The 16,593-nt window shown below is 38.8% G+C and overlaps 1 protein-coding gene across 2 annotated transcripts; it reads left to right on the forward strand.

The window, feature by feature from the left end:
• The first annotated feature begins 11 nt into the window (after window positions 1-11).
• On the forward strand, window positions 12-14,258 carry LOC117293773 (acidic repeat-containing protein-like). Of its 2 annotated transcripts, none has more exons than XM_033776211.1 (10): window positions 12-206; window positions 2,622-3,679; window positions 3,988-4,052; window positions 5,110-5,306; window positions 6,103-6,241; window positions 10,271-10,479; window positions 11,251-11,386; window positions 11,921-12,017; window positions 12,436-12,543; window positions 13,275-14,258. In XM_033776211.1, the coding sequence occupies exons 1-10, from the start codon at window positions 111-113 to the stop codon at window positions 13,522-13,524; spliced, it is 2,355 nt and encodes a 784-aa protein (XP_033632102.1). In that variant the 5' UTR covers window positions 12-110; the 3' UTR covers window positions 13,525-14,258. The 2 variants fall into 2 exon arrangements, with proteins under 2 accessions (XP_033632102.1, XP_033632103.1); XM_033776212.1 differs by having other exon boundaries at window positions 2,622-3,670.
• Window positions 14,259-16,593: the final 2,335 nt, after the last annotated feature.

A 16,593-nucleotide genomic window follows, 5' to 3' on the forward strand; every position in this document is an offset into this window, starting at 1 on the left:
GGTGTCAGCCGCGGAAGTGCAAAATAATGTCAGTGCTCAATGTTTTGATGAGAGAGTCTTACCGCAAAGTTATTAAAACTTGTATCCTTTGAAGAGCCGTGCTTTTCAAAATGTCATCAGATGAAGGAGGTGACATAGAGGACCTGCTGGGACGTTTGTCCATAAAGCTTGGATGGCAAAATGTTGAGGAAACGGCCTTGCAAAAGGTGAATGTGTGAAAATAGGCATGCACATTTATTTTTTGACTTTTCTGGCACTGGATTTTAATTTTATGGCACTATCTACAACATGTCTAAAATTAAAAGCAAGGGGAAAAAACATCTTTTTTAGTATTGAGGGCGCTAAATCTTTGTACAAATTTTCTCAACCAATTTTATGAAATAAAGTATTGTTTTGTAGACAGACAGAGGATACACTCCCCCTCTACATTGATTCAACAAAGAGATTAGATTGGCTTTTCCTTTTCATCCTCTGTGTTCTGGGCTTCTGAAGCATAGACAAATAGACCCCTTTTTGTAGAGTGTCATGGCCGAGTGGTTAAGAGCATCGAATTCAAGTTCTGGTGCGTTTTCACCGGAGTGTGGGTTTCGAATCCCGGTCGTGACACTTGTGTCCTTGAGCAAGATACTTTACTATAATTGCTTCTCTTCACCCAGGGGAACAAATGGGTACCTGCGAGGGTAGAGGTTGATATTGTGAATGAAAAAGCCTTTGGAGCGATATAAACTGTTGCCCAGGTTGTATACTCCCAAGGGAGCTGAGAAACATTAAAAAGGGATGTTATTGGCCCTATGACCAGGGCACTAATGTAAAGCGCTTAATTAGAGAATTAAGTGTTAGTTATTAGGCGCTATATAAATCGAAAGTTATTATATTTTTTTCCAAATAGCAAAAAGCTATCTATGCGTTCTGGGATGGGATGGGATGCGATGTTCGTCACACTCACACATATGTAGCATACATGCATATATACTCGCAAACTGCCCCAGCATGCATCAATATCACCACTTCCGGCCTATCTGTAAACATGGAGGAAGGAAGAAAAGGAGCTCGAACGAAGGGACTTCAAAAGTCGAACCCGTGGTACTGCGGTCGTTTAACGACACCTCGTAATCACCCACATACCTTACACAGACAATGAGCGACCTGGCGTATGTGAGTTTGCGCGTGCGCACTTGGTTCTTCACTCAACTATGGTGTCGTATGTGGTATGGACATAATACAGAAAAAAACTACTTTTTTGAGACCTGATAAAAATTGTGTACACTTGTGCTCACCAAATCGAAAAACACAATTGAATACCAACCACCCTACGTGTGCTAGTACCCAAATTTTGAACCACCGCTAGTGACAGGAAAGTCACAAAAAATGTAAAAATATGCCATGATGTTTTCGTGAAACACCACAAACGGTAAAAGAAAACGTGTATATTCACAATTCTTGTCTCCAATGATTCAACTTTACACTCAGGCAAGAGCGCAGACTGGCGGTACCACACGTTCTGTACAAAGAGATTTTATCCCGCTCGTTAATCGGCCGTCCAGCTGGAGGTCTCCTATCCTTTTCCACTGGCCAGACAGGGGCATTGTCAGAGTATTCTTTTGTTACTCTGCGGTTTTGCGGGTCGTTCGAGCTCCTTCTCTTTCTTCCTCCATGCTGTAAAGGGGTCTAGGGGGGACGTGAAGCACACTGAATGGGCATGCTGGATGGGTCAGACTCGGACACCTCGTCATTGGACAACTCGACAATCGTACAACTCGACGGCTTGTCGATTCAACCTAGTTGAGTTACTTCAAATCCTACCAACAGAAGATTCTTGTGTCGTGACCAGATTCCAGCTGACTGTACATGCGGCTGTTCACAGTAGCATGGGGGATGCGTTTCTGCACTGCTGGGCACAGTCTATACATTCCGGGGGATGGGACCCGACCGGGAGGGGGGGAGACACACATAAAGATGGCTGGTGTGTGTAAACATTTGCGAGCTAGTCAATTAATTGGCCATCGACCTGTCAATGTCAAGGCTGTCTCACTGATCCATTGAGTTCCCCATTGATTTGTGAGACTGTTGACAGATGTGTTGTCTGAACTCTGCCTGGCCTGGGTTCAATGACCTCAACAACCTCCAATACCCAACCAAAAAGAGTAAATTAAAAAATATATAATATAAAATGTTCTCTTGTCTATTAAACATTAGACCATGTACGTGTGTAACCTTTCTAGTTACAAAAAGAGTGACCTTCACCTTGCACATTCCAGGGTATTTCCTGACAGAGGAAATACTACCACTCAGGAACTTTACTTTTGGAAAACAAATTTTAATTTGGGACATCTTTTTTATCAAAACTTCCACATTTATCAAATCTGAGATAAGAAATACACATGTAGGCCTACAGCTGAAAACATTCAAATGTGCCCCCTTAAAAGTTGATACATATCATACAATGTAATCTCTACAAGATGTAAGATTTTAAGGTTTTTTTCCCCATTGAGCTGTGTACAAACTGTGCTTGCAGGAAGTCCATGGGCTTTGTGGCTCTTTTGTAAATACTTATTGTCACAGGTTACATTCTACATGTATTCCTATTGTTTTGATTTAATATTTGAATGTTTTATTTTAAGCCATCAGACAGTGTGAAGCGCAAAAAGAAAAAGAAGTCGGTTAGAAGCAGTTCAAAGAAAACCCCTAGGAGATCTCGAAAAGACATCAGTTCCTCCTCAGACAAAGAAAACAATGTCAACACTTGCAACCGACAAAACGGCAACTTGGAATCAGAGGGTCATGTCAAAGGTCAAGCAAAGTTAACACGTCTGCTTGAATGCCAACATCAGGACAGAACTTTAAGCAGCCTTGGTGAAAATTCTGCACGAGAAATAAGATCTTCACCAAGCACAGATGAACCATCAAACTGTGTAAATAAGACTAAAGATGGAGACGGCAGCATCCAACAACAACCTCCAGCAAATCGAGACAAAGTTGCAGAAGATTCTGATTGCAGTCTGCGAAAATCGCATCCAGGAACACTTAATTTAGAAAGTGGACAAACATTCTTAAAGGACGAGGAGACATTTTCAAAGGTTTCCAGCGTCTGTGAATCAGGTGATGAAGAGTCTGAACATCTGGCAAATTTTAATTTGGACATATCACCAATTATCGCAGATACTGACGGTGCTTCTTCACTTGTGAGGATCTCAGATGATGATATACCGGGTAGACCATCCTTCTCAAGTGATGATAACGCTGATGACTTTGAGACCAAACCAGACATTTCCCAAGAGGAATGTCCTACCTCTAGATCCAAAGATGAGCCAGAGGTACCTTTCTCACCTTTACATCATTATTCAGAAACCTGCGAACCAATCAGATGGATTCTCACACCCCCACCGAAGAATGAACCGAAAAAGGCCACACCTCTTGAGAAGGTCGTCATGGTTACCCTGAGTGAGTCAGATTCTGATTCGTCCTGTGATGGAGATGAGTTATTGAGTCTAACTGAGAGACTAGCGAAGAATTTCCGACAACAAAAGAGTGCCAAAAAGCCGGCATTCAAGAAACAACAGAGTGGCAAGGATGCTCGCTTGTTGTGCAGTAGCAGCAGCAGTGAAGACAGTGACTCATGGAAAGGTCACTTCACCTTCAGAGACAAGAAGTGTACACAGAATACACAAAGGTACTTCAGGTAAAAAATCTGTTTGTTCTTTTTTTTTCTTTGATCAGGCCTTCACTCTTTAAGGGGCACAGCAATTTCCCTCTGGTAAGGGGCACTCTATGGGAAAAACCTAAGTTTATAATACAAAGTATTGGATTTGGAACCTTGGAAACGGCACCACAACAAAAGCACAGGGCACCACGGCTTTGGGTCATTTCGAGGCCTGTACATGTATGTATTGTGTTCACGACTAGGGTCACTTGCACAACTTCAAGTGTATGTATCTATTAGGTGGATGGCCAACATTTAAAAAATCACTTATTCAATTTGTTCCACAGTAATGCAAGGAATCCCAAAGTTCCTAAGGATGACGGCAGTGACGATGATGACGACTTTGATTCATGTAAGTACCGAATTTCTTTTTTTCTTTTTTTCACAATTTCTTTTTTTCTGTCACTGCTTTAATTGTATAGGATGATCATAGGTCAAAGATTGATGTCAAGGAGCTCATGCCAAACACAATGCAACCGTCACGATCAGGGCTTGAACTTTACCCTGTACCAAAGGACCGGCGCCGGTAGTGTTGGGCCAGTACATTTAAGACAGGAAAAGCCCTGTGTTTTGTGTTTTTTATATGAATAATACTCACAAATTCCACTCAAAATTTGACTTTAAGTGTAAGGCAGCCATTATGGCGTTTCACCATTCAAATCAACGTAACTACTAAACTGAGGCTCGAAGGGTAAACACACAGACACTTTGCCTTGGATCGGTCGACTTGGTCTTCGAAAAGCGTTTGTGACCTTTTGTTATAACATGCATATGGGTAGAAAGATGTTGTAAAAGTAGAATACAATTATCCACACAAACATGCCTCGAAATTGCACGGTTTTCCTTTTACCTCGTCGACTAACACGGTCGTCCATTTATGGGAGTCAAATTTTGGACTCCCAGAAATGGCCGACCGTGTTAGTTCGCAAAGTAAAAGGAAAACCATGCAATTTCAAGGCAAATTTGTGTGGATCATTGTATTCTACTTTTAAAACATCTTTCCAACCATATGCATTTTATAACCAACGGTTACAAACGCTTTTTATAGACCAACTCGTCCAATCCAAGGCAACGTGTTCCTTTAAAAATATACATGACGTAACACCGTCAAACAGCACCCTCACTGAGGTCATAGGAAGACCGTGTCATTGACTGAGAGATGTCTGATTTCCTCAACCATGTCGGTCTTAATGCAAAGCCTGGGTTATATATTGATTACATCAAACAACATCTTTAAAAATCTTCAAGAGAGAATTGAATTCTCATTTGTTTTGCTAGTTTTTCTCTTCACTTGTTCCAACATAACTTTTGTTGCTGTTTTTTATATGCGAAGTTGGTGAACATTATAAGTCCATTACAAATTGACCAAGTGAAATATGACACAGAAGATCTTGTCTCTGACTTCACAGTTCTCCAAGCCATCAAATCCTCACATCCTGCCCCTGGTCATGACTCCAGCAACCTAGAGAAGAGTCCGGCCATAGATGAGGACCAGTATGATGCTTCCTTCATTGATGACACTCCTTTAGACGAAGGAAATGATGATGATGACGTTTTCTACTACAGGCAAATCAACTCTGATAGGAAACCTGCAAGAGACAAAAAGGTACGGTGCATCATGGTAATTTATGATAATATGATAATATCCGCATCATGTCAATTAACTCATTTCGAACTGCCGAACCTCACCCCCTCCCCTTCCTCCCTAACTCAAGACAGGACAAGAAGAGATAATTCTTCACTTGTGTTTTGTTCAAATAAGTCTACATGTACATTGTAGATGATATAAATGTTTGCATTATATATTCTAGTCTCTTCTCATCTTGTACGGTTTTGTTATTAAAACAAAAAACAGTTCGATCAGTTGAGATTCTGAGCTATAAGTCTTGCGTTCTTAGTGGATTTCCCCCAAAATTCAAGCCTGCTGTTGTTTTGAAAGACTTATTGCTGAAACCTAAACCAACAATTATTGCCACAAGGGTCTGTTGCTTCCCCAAAACTGAAAGAGTTTATGCTTTTTCATGTATAGATCCCTCCCAAATAGTCTAAGAAAAAGTAAGTGTTCCATACTGAGGCCTAGAATTCCACTCTTGTGAAGACAAGGGCACTTTTTCCTCCATAAGAGGTCAAACATTTTCAAAGGCAATGAAGTCTGTGTAACTGTACATTGTTTGCCTACATCTTACTGGCTTTAGTTTTAAGCTATAATATCATTCAGCCAAATAGCCGGAGGCTAGTTCGTACTAGATCTAATTAGATGATGAGGTTTTGTGCTTGTAGTCGCAGCGCTGTGATCTATGTGAATTAGCACGTTATAAGAACTTTTTATTATCAGTGCCAAGATAAAATTATGAATAATAAATCTTGTTTTTTTAATTATTACTTCCTTGCAACTTTTACAGAAAAAAATAGATGCGCCAATAAAGACAACGCCTAAGTTTCTAAACTATCGCCTGCCACGATTCAGTGAGAGTAGCGATGATGATGAGTCTGTGTTTGCTACTCCCATACCACCGCCACTTAAGACTCATAAACCAAAAAGTGAGTATTACATTAGTAGGCTGCATGTTGTAATATACATTGAAAAGTTGTTGTCCCCCAGACTATCCTTATTTGGGTATACATTACATTACTTTAGGTAAAGTTGTAGTTCCATCCATATTCTATGCTTTAATACTGTTAAACCCTCATTTCCATGCTACTTCGCTACGCTCATACGCATGAAAAACAGTTTGGTGTTAATGGACACGCCATAATAAAGGAAAAAGGAGGCAATAGGATTTGATTCAAATTATTTGTTTACAGCATGGGATAATGGTGGGATCACAAACACCGAGTCTTAAATTCCCTTTTTTAACTTCCAAATTTAAGGAATACAGCACTGGATCATCTGATCCTCGTATATCACTTCTGGTCATCTGACCAACATAACACACTCAATTGGTCATCTGACCATGTCGGATCATTTTATCATCTAGCTCGTTCGTGCACAATTTCAATTAATCTTATTCAACTTAGTCGTTTCTGATCATTCCTTGCAGAATCATTCCTTGCAGATGCAGAATCTCAATAAATTCGAATTAAGTACATCAAGTCTCTTATAATTAGAACAAAAATTTCGTATAGGTTCAAATTAAGTACATGTCAAACTCTCCTTAAATAGAACAAAAATCTCACAAAATCTCAAATCTCTGGACGAGCCACCTGGCTGTTTCGTAATGTTAAATAGTAATAGGAAAATTCTGATGCAAATCATTTTACACAGCCAAATTACGTATATGCACAATTTGCTCCTTAAATTGTTAATGCAGAATTCCAATAAATTCAAATAATAAGTACGTATCAACTCTCTTATAATAGAAAAAAACTTGTCTGTTCCTTAAAACATATCAACTCTCTTATAATAAAAAAACTCTCTTATTATACTGGAAGGATCACCCGACCGTTTCGTAATGTTGAGTATCAATAGAAAATTCTAATGCAAATTATTCTACACCGCCAATTATTATACAGTAAGCCTACTCTTTGAAGAGTGTTTTTGACAGGTCTAGTCTTTGTTTGATATCCCATTTGACGTATCTGTTTTTAGCCTCAGTGGTCTTCCAGCGACCTTGTTGCATTATCAAAGCTTCAGGAACATGTTTGTTAGCTAGGTGGGAAGCCCCGCCTGATCTTAGGCTATGAAGGCCGTATACCTTGGGATCGGTTACGCCTATGCGCCTAAGGGCCTCAAAAAACAACTCTCTGCACCTAGTGTAACTTAAAGGTCTATCAGCGCCAATTTTGTACGTTTTTGTACTGGACAAAAATATAACAGGGGTGAACAGATATTTGTCTTGACCCAGATTGATCCCGGCAGCCTCTAAAAATCGGCGTAAAATCGCAACTGGTGAGTAGGTGTCCAGTGTGTCGCAAAGAAAAGCAGTACTACCATCCCTGAAAATGTCGTTTTTTGATTTTGGAATAAAGATTGAAATACCCTTATTGTTTGGCAATTCAGATAAGTGGGTAGCCTTCATACCTGCCATCTCATTGTGACGAAAAAGGAGAGCATATTTGAGGGAGACATAGCAGGCAGATCTAAGATCTAAAAGCGAGGCATCAGGACCTGCGAAAAGGTCGCCAATGGCTTTGACTTGACTTAGGGAAATTGGCTGTTTTTGTGCGGGCGGATGATGTAGTTCCCGCCTACCGCTGACTATCACATGTTGAATGATGGGTGCATCAAACGGGTTACTTTTGACATTAACCAATGAATGTAACCATCTCAATGAAGCAGCAGTAGAAATCAAAGCACTATCAGAGTTTGAATGTGATTTTATTTGTGACAGATAAATTGCTAACAGTTGTTCAGAAAAGGGGAGCACCGGAGGAATACCTTGCAATTCTAACCAGGACAAAAATTGACGACATTTATAGAAATAAGCCATAACCGTACCCTCGGATTTAGCAAAGATTACATCTAGCAGCATTATTTCTTTCTTGGCTTGGAAATGGAGGGGGAAATCGAGCCAAAATGGGTGGTTTCTGTATGCACAAAAAAGAGAGGAAGAATTAAGAATGAAAATATGTGATACTCACACTGTACAAGAGTGAGAAGGGATTAAACTGGAACAAAGTCTAGATATGCGGCTGCAACGCAGCCATCGAAATCATTTGAACCAAGTAGGGAGTTGTGATTTCTGCCATGTTTAAGTGCGAGATAACCAACTTCAGTAATGAGGTTCTTGACCCTGGTACGGTATTGGGACCATAGTAAAGGCCAGAAGGGTTGCGAAGGCCACCAGGGGAAAATTATTACGCCTTTACATTTGCAAAGATGCATGTGTTTAAGGGTGGATGCCACTAAGGCTACAGGGGGAACCAACAATGCATTTTCACCGTGCCAGTTCTGGGCAAAGGCGTCTACACCCGAAGAACCTGGGTTCCAAAAACGAGAATAAAATCGGGGCAGTTTAGCATTGTAAAAAGTAGCAAAGCAGTCAATTGTGAATGGACCCCAGCGAGCATTGATAACAGAGAAAAACTTTTCTGAAAGGGACCAATCGTCCGTGTCGAGAATCCTACTGACAAAATCAGCCTGGTCATTTTTAGCCCTGGGTATCCACTCAACATCAATGCGAATAGAGTTGTTCAGACAAATATTGAAAATATCAACAGCCAGATTGTTCAGATTTGGTTTCATACTCCCGGACTCGATAATTTTTGCTGCACACTGACTATCGGTAAGCAACTTCATCTCAGAGGCATGAATCAAAGGGAGGAAAGACAAGAGCGCAAAGCGAATCGCCTCGAGCTTGCGCCAAGTGGAACTTTGGACTGATTCTGTGTTAGTCCACAATTTGTGGGCTGTGTGAACCTCGTTACAGATTATAGCACCCGCACCTGTGGAGCTGGCATTTGAGCAAATTATCTTGTTAACAACTCGGTGAGCGAAAACAAAACGAACATTCAAAATTTTGGCATTAGCTCTCCAAAACTTAACTTCAGAAAGACAGAAATCTGTAAGAACGACTGGAACGTTTTCATCAAAGGCGGCTGCGATTGTCATTTGACAGTGACGAGTCATTAATCTAGAAATACTACCAACAACGGGGGACAACGAAATAATTTGGCCTACGAATGAATGCAAATCTCTTATTGTGAGAGGTGTATATTGCTGTAGAAGAAAATCAATGGATTTATTAATCTTAACAATCCTACGATCAAGAATCTTAAGTGTGCTCTGTGCAGTGTCCCATCTCATACCTAACCAATCAATAGTAAATACAGGGCTCCAAATACTCTTAGAAATATTGTATACAAAACCTGCTTCTAAAAGATCAGAACGAATGTGGTTAGAGATGTTTAAGGCAATCTGGTTGTGTTTTGAAGATTCCTTTGGTCTAGGGATGACAATGAAACCATCATCCAAGTAGAGAGCTATTAAAACTCCACATGACCTCCAGTGGGTGACCAAAGGTTTCAGAGCTTTGGTAAATATGTAAGGAGCGGATTTGAGTCCGAAAGGCAAAACTGTAAATTCGAAATGTCTGACTACCCCGTTAATAGACCAAGAAAATCCCAGATAGCATTGGGAGGCAGGGGCAATGTCAAAATGATGGTAGCCCGATTTTAAATCGAATGTAACCATGAGAGCATTTTGTGACAGAAATTGAATACCCGATTTCCAGTCGTCCAATTTAAAGCGCGTTTTTGGTATGAATTTGTTGAGAACGCTGAGATCAAGAATAAGTCTATTTTTCTTCGAAGCTGAGCATGAGACAGATAAAGGGCTGTTCACTTAAGAAGGATGAGATTTTTCTGAAATACGGGAAGAAGCCAGTAAATCTAAAATGGAATCTGTTACAAATTTGGCCTCGCGTAAGGCCGACTTATTATTCCTAAAAAACATAGGAGGGGGTTCCTCTTCAAAAGGGATTACATAACCTTGCTCGATTATTGATAAAATTTAAAATTGCCCCAAAAATCATCCTGAAAGTTACCTTTCTATTGGCCTGTTTTGGTTGGTTTCTCCATACTGATATTTCCGACAAACACAACTCTATCTTTACTATTATTCTCTTTCAGCTACTTCATCTTCCAAGAAGTCTACGCCTTTTCTAACTCCAAGGAAACCCACTCCTGGAAGTACTCAAACAGACTTCCTTGTGTCTTTGTCTACCCCTAGAGTGGGTTGTGTGTCCACCTCGCCCTACGTCAGAGACTTCAAGAAGCAACGAGAGATTCTTACCAGGAAGCTGTTTACTATTTACAACCAGACTGTGTTTGACAACAAGGTGAATATGTTTTTTGTTACAGTACCCGCTGTTAAAAGAAATAATAGGATTCGAACTGCCTCTAGCTACCGGGCAATCTCGGTTGTCTAGTTGCTGAGACATCTGATCTAGATTGGCAAAGGTCATGGGTTCGAATCCCACTGAGTAATAAGCCTGTGGCTTTTATTTACGGAATTTGGGAAAGTATAAAGTGCTTAACACACATTGGTGCTAACACACATTTGGGATGCAAGAGGGCTATATAGTGTCAATTAAATCAACTTCAATTCGCGATCATTTGTACCCTTAAAGACACTGGACACTATTGGTAATTGTCAAAGATAGATTAGTCTTCTTATTAATAAAAGAATCAATGTGTGGCGAAGAGGTTTTCAACTAGTGGTTTAATCCCAACGAGGCCTGGTTCTTGATAATTTACCAAGACGAAGTCGAAGTAAATTATAAAGAACCAGGCCTCGGCGGGTTTAAACCACTAGTTGAAAACCGATTCAACACACTTTGATTCCCATTCATAAATACCTTTTCGGTCAAAAACATCATCACTTTCGACCAATAGGAATGAAGAAACTGTCTTATAAGAACAGGTGCAAGGTCGCGTGTCCCGCTTATGAATTAACACCTTTTACCTGTCACTAACAAAAGGTTTATGCACACCCACGTGACGCGCTCTCCACCAATAAGAGTAGAGAAACTGCCTGGGGTATTTCTGAATGCTATTTTAATGAGGGCAGTTGAAAATGAAATTTACTCAGTTATTTTTGTTTTCTGCAGCTTCCATCTGACTTTAATATCAAGTGGAACAATCGGATGCGCAAGACGGCCGGATATTGTTACTACACAAAGACTAGACTAGGAGGGCAGTGCAATGCTCGCATTGAACTGTCTGAGAAAGTTTGCGATACAGCAGGTAAGACAAATGAGACAAAGGGTAACTCTTTGTGATCCAGTCAAAGGCTGGAGCCAGTTGACACAACAACCGTCCACTTCACTTATTGGTTGAGTTTGGCAACTTGGGTGATTTGCCGTCACATAGATGTTGCCTTAGTTGGCCCACCTGGGCAAAATTTCATGAAGCTATTAAGCAGAAAATACTGCTTAGCAATTTCTATGCTAAGAATTTCTTAGCAAGATTTTGTGCTTACATGGTTTATGAAATTTGGCCCTGTAGATAGATCATTTGTGATATCAAATTTTAACTATCTATTTTTGATATATCGTGTTGTGGCCAAGCGATAGAGCGCATTGGACTCAAGCTTTGGTCTCAACACTTGTGTCCTTAAGCAAGACACTTAACCATTGGATGTGAATACATGAACACATAAGCCGATGGTCCCATGTGTTGTGAGGATGTAAAAGAACCAAGTTACACTTATCGTAAAGTGTTGTTACCATGGCCTTTGGGTTTGTTCATTGAATGTGTGTTTTTTTTTTTTTTTTTCAGAGCGTTTGAGAGATACCCTTATCCATGAGTTATGTCACGCTGCCTGCTGGTTAATCAATGGAGTCAATGACGGACATGGACGATTCTGGAAATACTGGTAAGTGAAGATTTACAAAATTGCTTGATTTACAAATTATGCTTTGAATTTAACCAGTCTAAGCTTAAACCAGTAATTAAGAACAAAGTCTTCTGAATCTCAATTATATAGTCGGCAAAGCATCTTAATGGAAACATCACACAAACTTTTTGTGTAGACAAAATAATGAAGAAAAAGTTTTAAGGAGGAAAACAAAACCCTGTAGGGAAAACCCGCACAGCCAGTTAGGGACTGAAAAACCCAAACCACATGCAAGGCTCCAGTCCGGGCTCGAACCAGGTCCATGGAGAAGTAAGGCATGGCGAGAAATCACTGAGCCAACCCGACTGATCTTGAACCTAATCTGTAAACTAATTTGCAACCAGTTCAATATCTCCTATTTGGTTTATAATTGTTCCTGTGTTATTGCTTATTACAGGGCAGCAAAAGCTAACCATGCACATCCTACGATACCGGTCATCAAACGCTGTCACAGCTATGAGATTACTACTAAGTATAAATATCAGTGTGTCACATGCAAAACAACGTAAGTTTCATAATCATGTAGATGTGGTCTGGCAGCTGCATTTAGAAAACATACTTTAAAGGCACTGTCCACGTTAAGTGATTGTCAAATACCAGTGTTCTCACTTGGTGTATGCCAACATAATATGCATTAAATAACAAATCTGTGAAAATTTTGCCACAATTGGTCATTGAAGTTGCAAGAGAATAAGGGTACTTCCATCTTAGTCTATGGGAAACTTTACAAGGGGCACCAAGGCAAAGAGTAGGGGCAACAGAGGTCCTGACCTCCATGTAACTCAATGTTTGTTATATTATGCATAATGTTGAGACATACCAAGGGAGAAGTCTGGCCTTTGACAATTACCAATAGTGTCCAGTGTCTTCAAGAGTTGTGTTGGCCCTTGAATACAGAGGCTCTTAACAAGAACCCAACAATTTAACCAGAAAGCTTAGTCTATCTCAAAGACGCCTGTGTTACAGATAATTATGTTTTTCTTCCTACTTGAGTCTGACTTTCAATTTTTGCTCTTGGAAAAATCAGAAAAATACTTGATGCAGGTCAGGTTTTTTACTCTGTCAAATGTTTCTACTTTTTTCCAAGGACCAAATCTTAGGGGTCAGGATTTCTCACAGAAGGCTGCTGTATTTGTCTAAATGCTTTCCACAATCGGCCATCTGGAATTTTGTTTTTCAAGAACCAAATATTATGAGTGTTAACAACCCAAAAATTGTCTTTTCATGTGTCCTTAGAATTGGGCGTCACTCCAAGTCCATCAACACTGACAAGTTCTGCTGTTCATACTGCAAGGGGAGTATAGTCCTCCTGCCCCCACTGAACAAAGACGGCAAAGTGGCCAAGGTACGAACTCCCAACAAATTTGCCATGTTTGTAAAGGAGAACTACGGGTCGGTGAAGAAGGATAACACCTCCATGAAACATGCTGATATTATGAGGCTTCTGAGTCAGGATTTCTCAAAGAAGGCTACTGTATCTGTTTGAATGCTTTCCACAATCGGCCATCTTGAATTTGTTGTGGACGATGTGGGCCCAATATCAAGGCTGTGCTTATCGTAAAGCAAAGAATCTGCGCTTTAAGCAGACAATTCCATGTTTACGTCAAGCGTATTTCACAGGTTAGCAGGAAATTTTAGCTTTAGCGTTAGCTTTCTCAGCAATACTAGGCATTCTTCGCTGACACTGAGAGCGCAGAAATTTGGCAATTACCCTGTAAGCAAAGAATGGTGATCACAAGCGCAGAATTTGGCGGTAAGCAGAGCTATGAAACTTTGACCTTATGAGAATCACGCTGAGGCATATGACCACTACAGAGGGCTCCTTTCAATCTTTTGACTTTGAAATTGTTTTGACTTGTCGGTAGTCAGGAAACCAGACCAACGACTTACATGAGTAAAAGCCGTCACCAAAAGAAAAGGTATAGCGGTTTGGAAGGTCCTTGATGCAAGTACAGTTTTTCAACGCTTTATTTTATAGTGATTTTCAGGGGATTGCTGATAATGAAAGGGTTAACAAAAAAAATTAAGATGTGGTTAAAAACAAGATCATCTGTTTTAGTAAAAAAAAAAAATGTTTAAGACCATTAATACTATTTGTATACTCGTAAAAGTAGGAGGAGTGGAAGATTGTTTTCACAGAAGATCATTTTAAGTAGGATTTAAAACTTTGCATGGTGGAAATAAGATATAGAAGAGTTTGCGGTAACACCATGTAATAACTATCTCTAAATGAGTTGGGGTGGTTCTGAAAAGAACCGTTGGTTTAACTCGACGTTTCGATCAGTATGCTCTGATCGTCTTCTGGAGAAGATCATTTTAATCTATAACTCCAGGGGTTGCCTAGAGGTTGAAATGCCATCATTTTAACATGCCTCATAAAATTTGGATTCTAGTTTCAGACCTATTTGCCAGCAATGAATCTCAACCCTGTAGATAGTTAAAGATATTTCATATGCTAAGTTACCTTATCAGCAGATTCTGCTGTTTCTAGGGTATTGTTGTATGTTCTAGGATGCCATTCTGTCAGTCATCTAGTCCTCCTGTTGTCTTGGACCTGTGACACATGGCCAGCCCATCCCCATTTGATCTCCTTTATCTTCTTAGTTATGTCATTGACTTTTGTTTTCTCTTGTATTTTGTTCACATAGGACTGTCTAATAGAAGATTTTTTTTTCTTTTTCTGCACAACCAATCATGTACATGTACATTATCTTGTATTTTTGGGGGTTTAATAAATTGAGCCAAATAAATACACTGGACACCATTGGTAATTATCAAAGACCAGTCTTCTCACTTGGTGGATCTCAACATATGCATACAATAACAAACCTGTGCAAATTTAAGCTCAATTTGTCGTCGAAGTTGCGAGATAATAATGAAAGAAAAAACACCATCGTTACACAAAGTCGTGTGCTTTCAGATGCTTGATTTCAAGACCTCATATTCTAAATCTGAGGTCACGAAATCAAACTCATGGAAAATTACTTCTTTCTCGAAAACTACATTACTTCATAGGGAGCCGTTTCTCTCAATGTTTTATACTATCAACAGCTCTCCATTACTTGTAACGCAGTAAGTTTTTATGCTAAAAATTATTTCGAGTAATTACCAACCACTGCCTTTAAACAAGATTGCAAAAAAATCAACTTTGAATGATATGAGTATAATCTAAACTATGCATGGTGACTATTGTCAAGCTTTTTATTGGAATTGCCAATAAAAAGAACTTTGATTTCATTGATAATACAATTCACATAATAAAATTTTAAAGTTTATTTTGTAGTCAATGAGAATTTGAGAATAATGTAATAAACAAAAATCAAAGATTGAAAGGTACTACACTTGTATTGTGTGTAATTTGTTAATTGTTTAATTGGTTGTTTTAGTATGATGTGTTTTGAAATTTTCTTATTATTATTATTTGAAACATTGCATGGTGGAAGTATAATCAGATTAGGATTTTGCAGTTACACCATGTGTAAACCTCTTGAATAATGGAGGTTCTGGGAAGAAGTGGTGCTTTACAACTCCACATCTTTTGAAAAAAAAAAAGAAAAAAAAAAAAACCTGTCAAGTGGAGGTCATAAGTATTCAAGAAGAATTTCCAAACGGTTCTGTCCTATGGCTAATTTTGGTCCATTCTGGGTTTCGATGGTACCTTGTATTACCTGTACTTGACTCAGTTTCTGTCTGCTTTTGACTAAGTTTGCTTTCAAACAATCAATAGGCATTTATGCGGTGCCAAAGTCAACAGAAATTTTTTTGAAGACGGTTTCATGAATTCATTTCAATACACGTGTTGAAAAATATAACAACCGAGCAGTTGAAAATATTAATAGTTTGTTTGAGTATCCATGATGTGATTTTGTAGAGTGTTCCATTCTTTCATATTACTTGTATTTTCTGAGCCTTGTTGTTTGTCCACATTTTGTTCTCAAGTAAAGCACCGTGATACAAGTGTAGAGAGCTTTCCATACATGACTTTCTTAAACTACTAATTAATCAAAGCTGTTGAATATTAATTGAGATCCTTGAAACGTATACCTTAATTAATGTGCATGCTACTACGATTTGATTCGGGGAAAAAAACTAATTCTTAAATATTTTTTTGTAAGTACTGAAAAGTACCAGAAGTAGTCACTCGGAAGTATGTTTAAATGTCACCCTAGTTTTTTTGGTATAAGATATTAATTGTTTATAATTGTTTTAATTTATTTATTTATTTATTTATTTAATTGATTGTTGGTGTTGGGGTGTTGGTGTGTTTGTTTGCTTTTTATTTGTTTCTGGGTTTTGTTTTGTCTTTTTATTTATTTACTTATTTTATTCGATTTTTTATATTTTTTATATACATTATAAGAAATTAGAAATGAGTCCCTCTAGAAAGAAAAAAAAATAGATTTATAGAAAAAAAAAACATTTAAATAAATAATCAGAAGAAAAAAAGAAAACCAGTTAGTGAGTCAAGCTTTATTACCATGCTTTTCAATCAATTAAGAAATTTAATTTAATGTCCTTATTTTTTAATTGTTTTCATTTGTTTTTTTTTTTTTTT

The sequence above is a fragment of the Asterias rubens genome, chromosome 8, assembly GCF_902459465.1.
Source record: "Asterias rubens chromosome 8, eAstRub1.3, whole genome shotgun sequence".
NCBI classification, from domain to species: Eukaryota; Metazoa; Echinodermata; class Asteroidea; order Forcipulatida; family Asteriidae; genus Asterias; species Asterias rubens.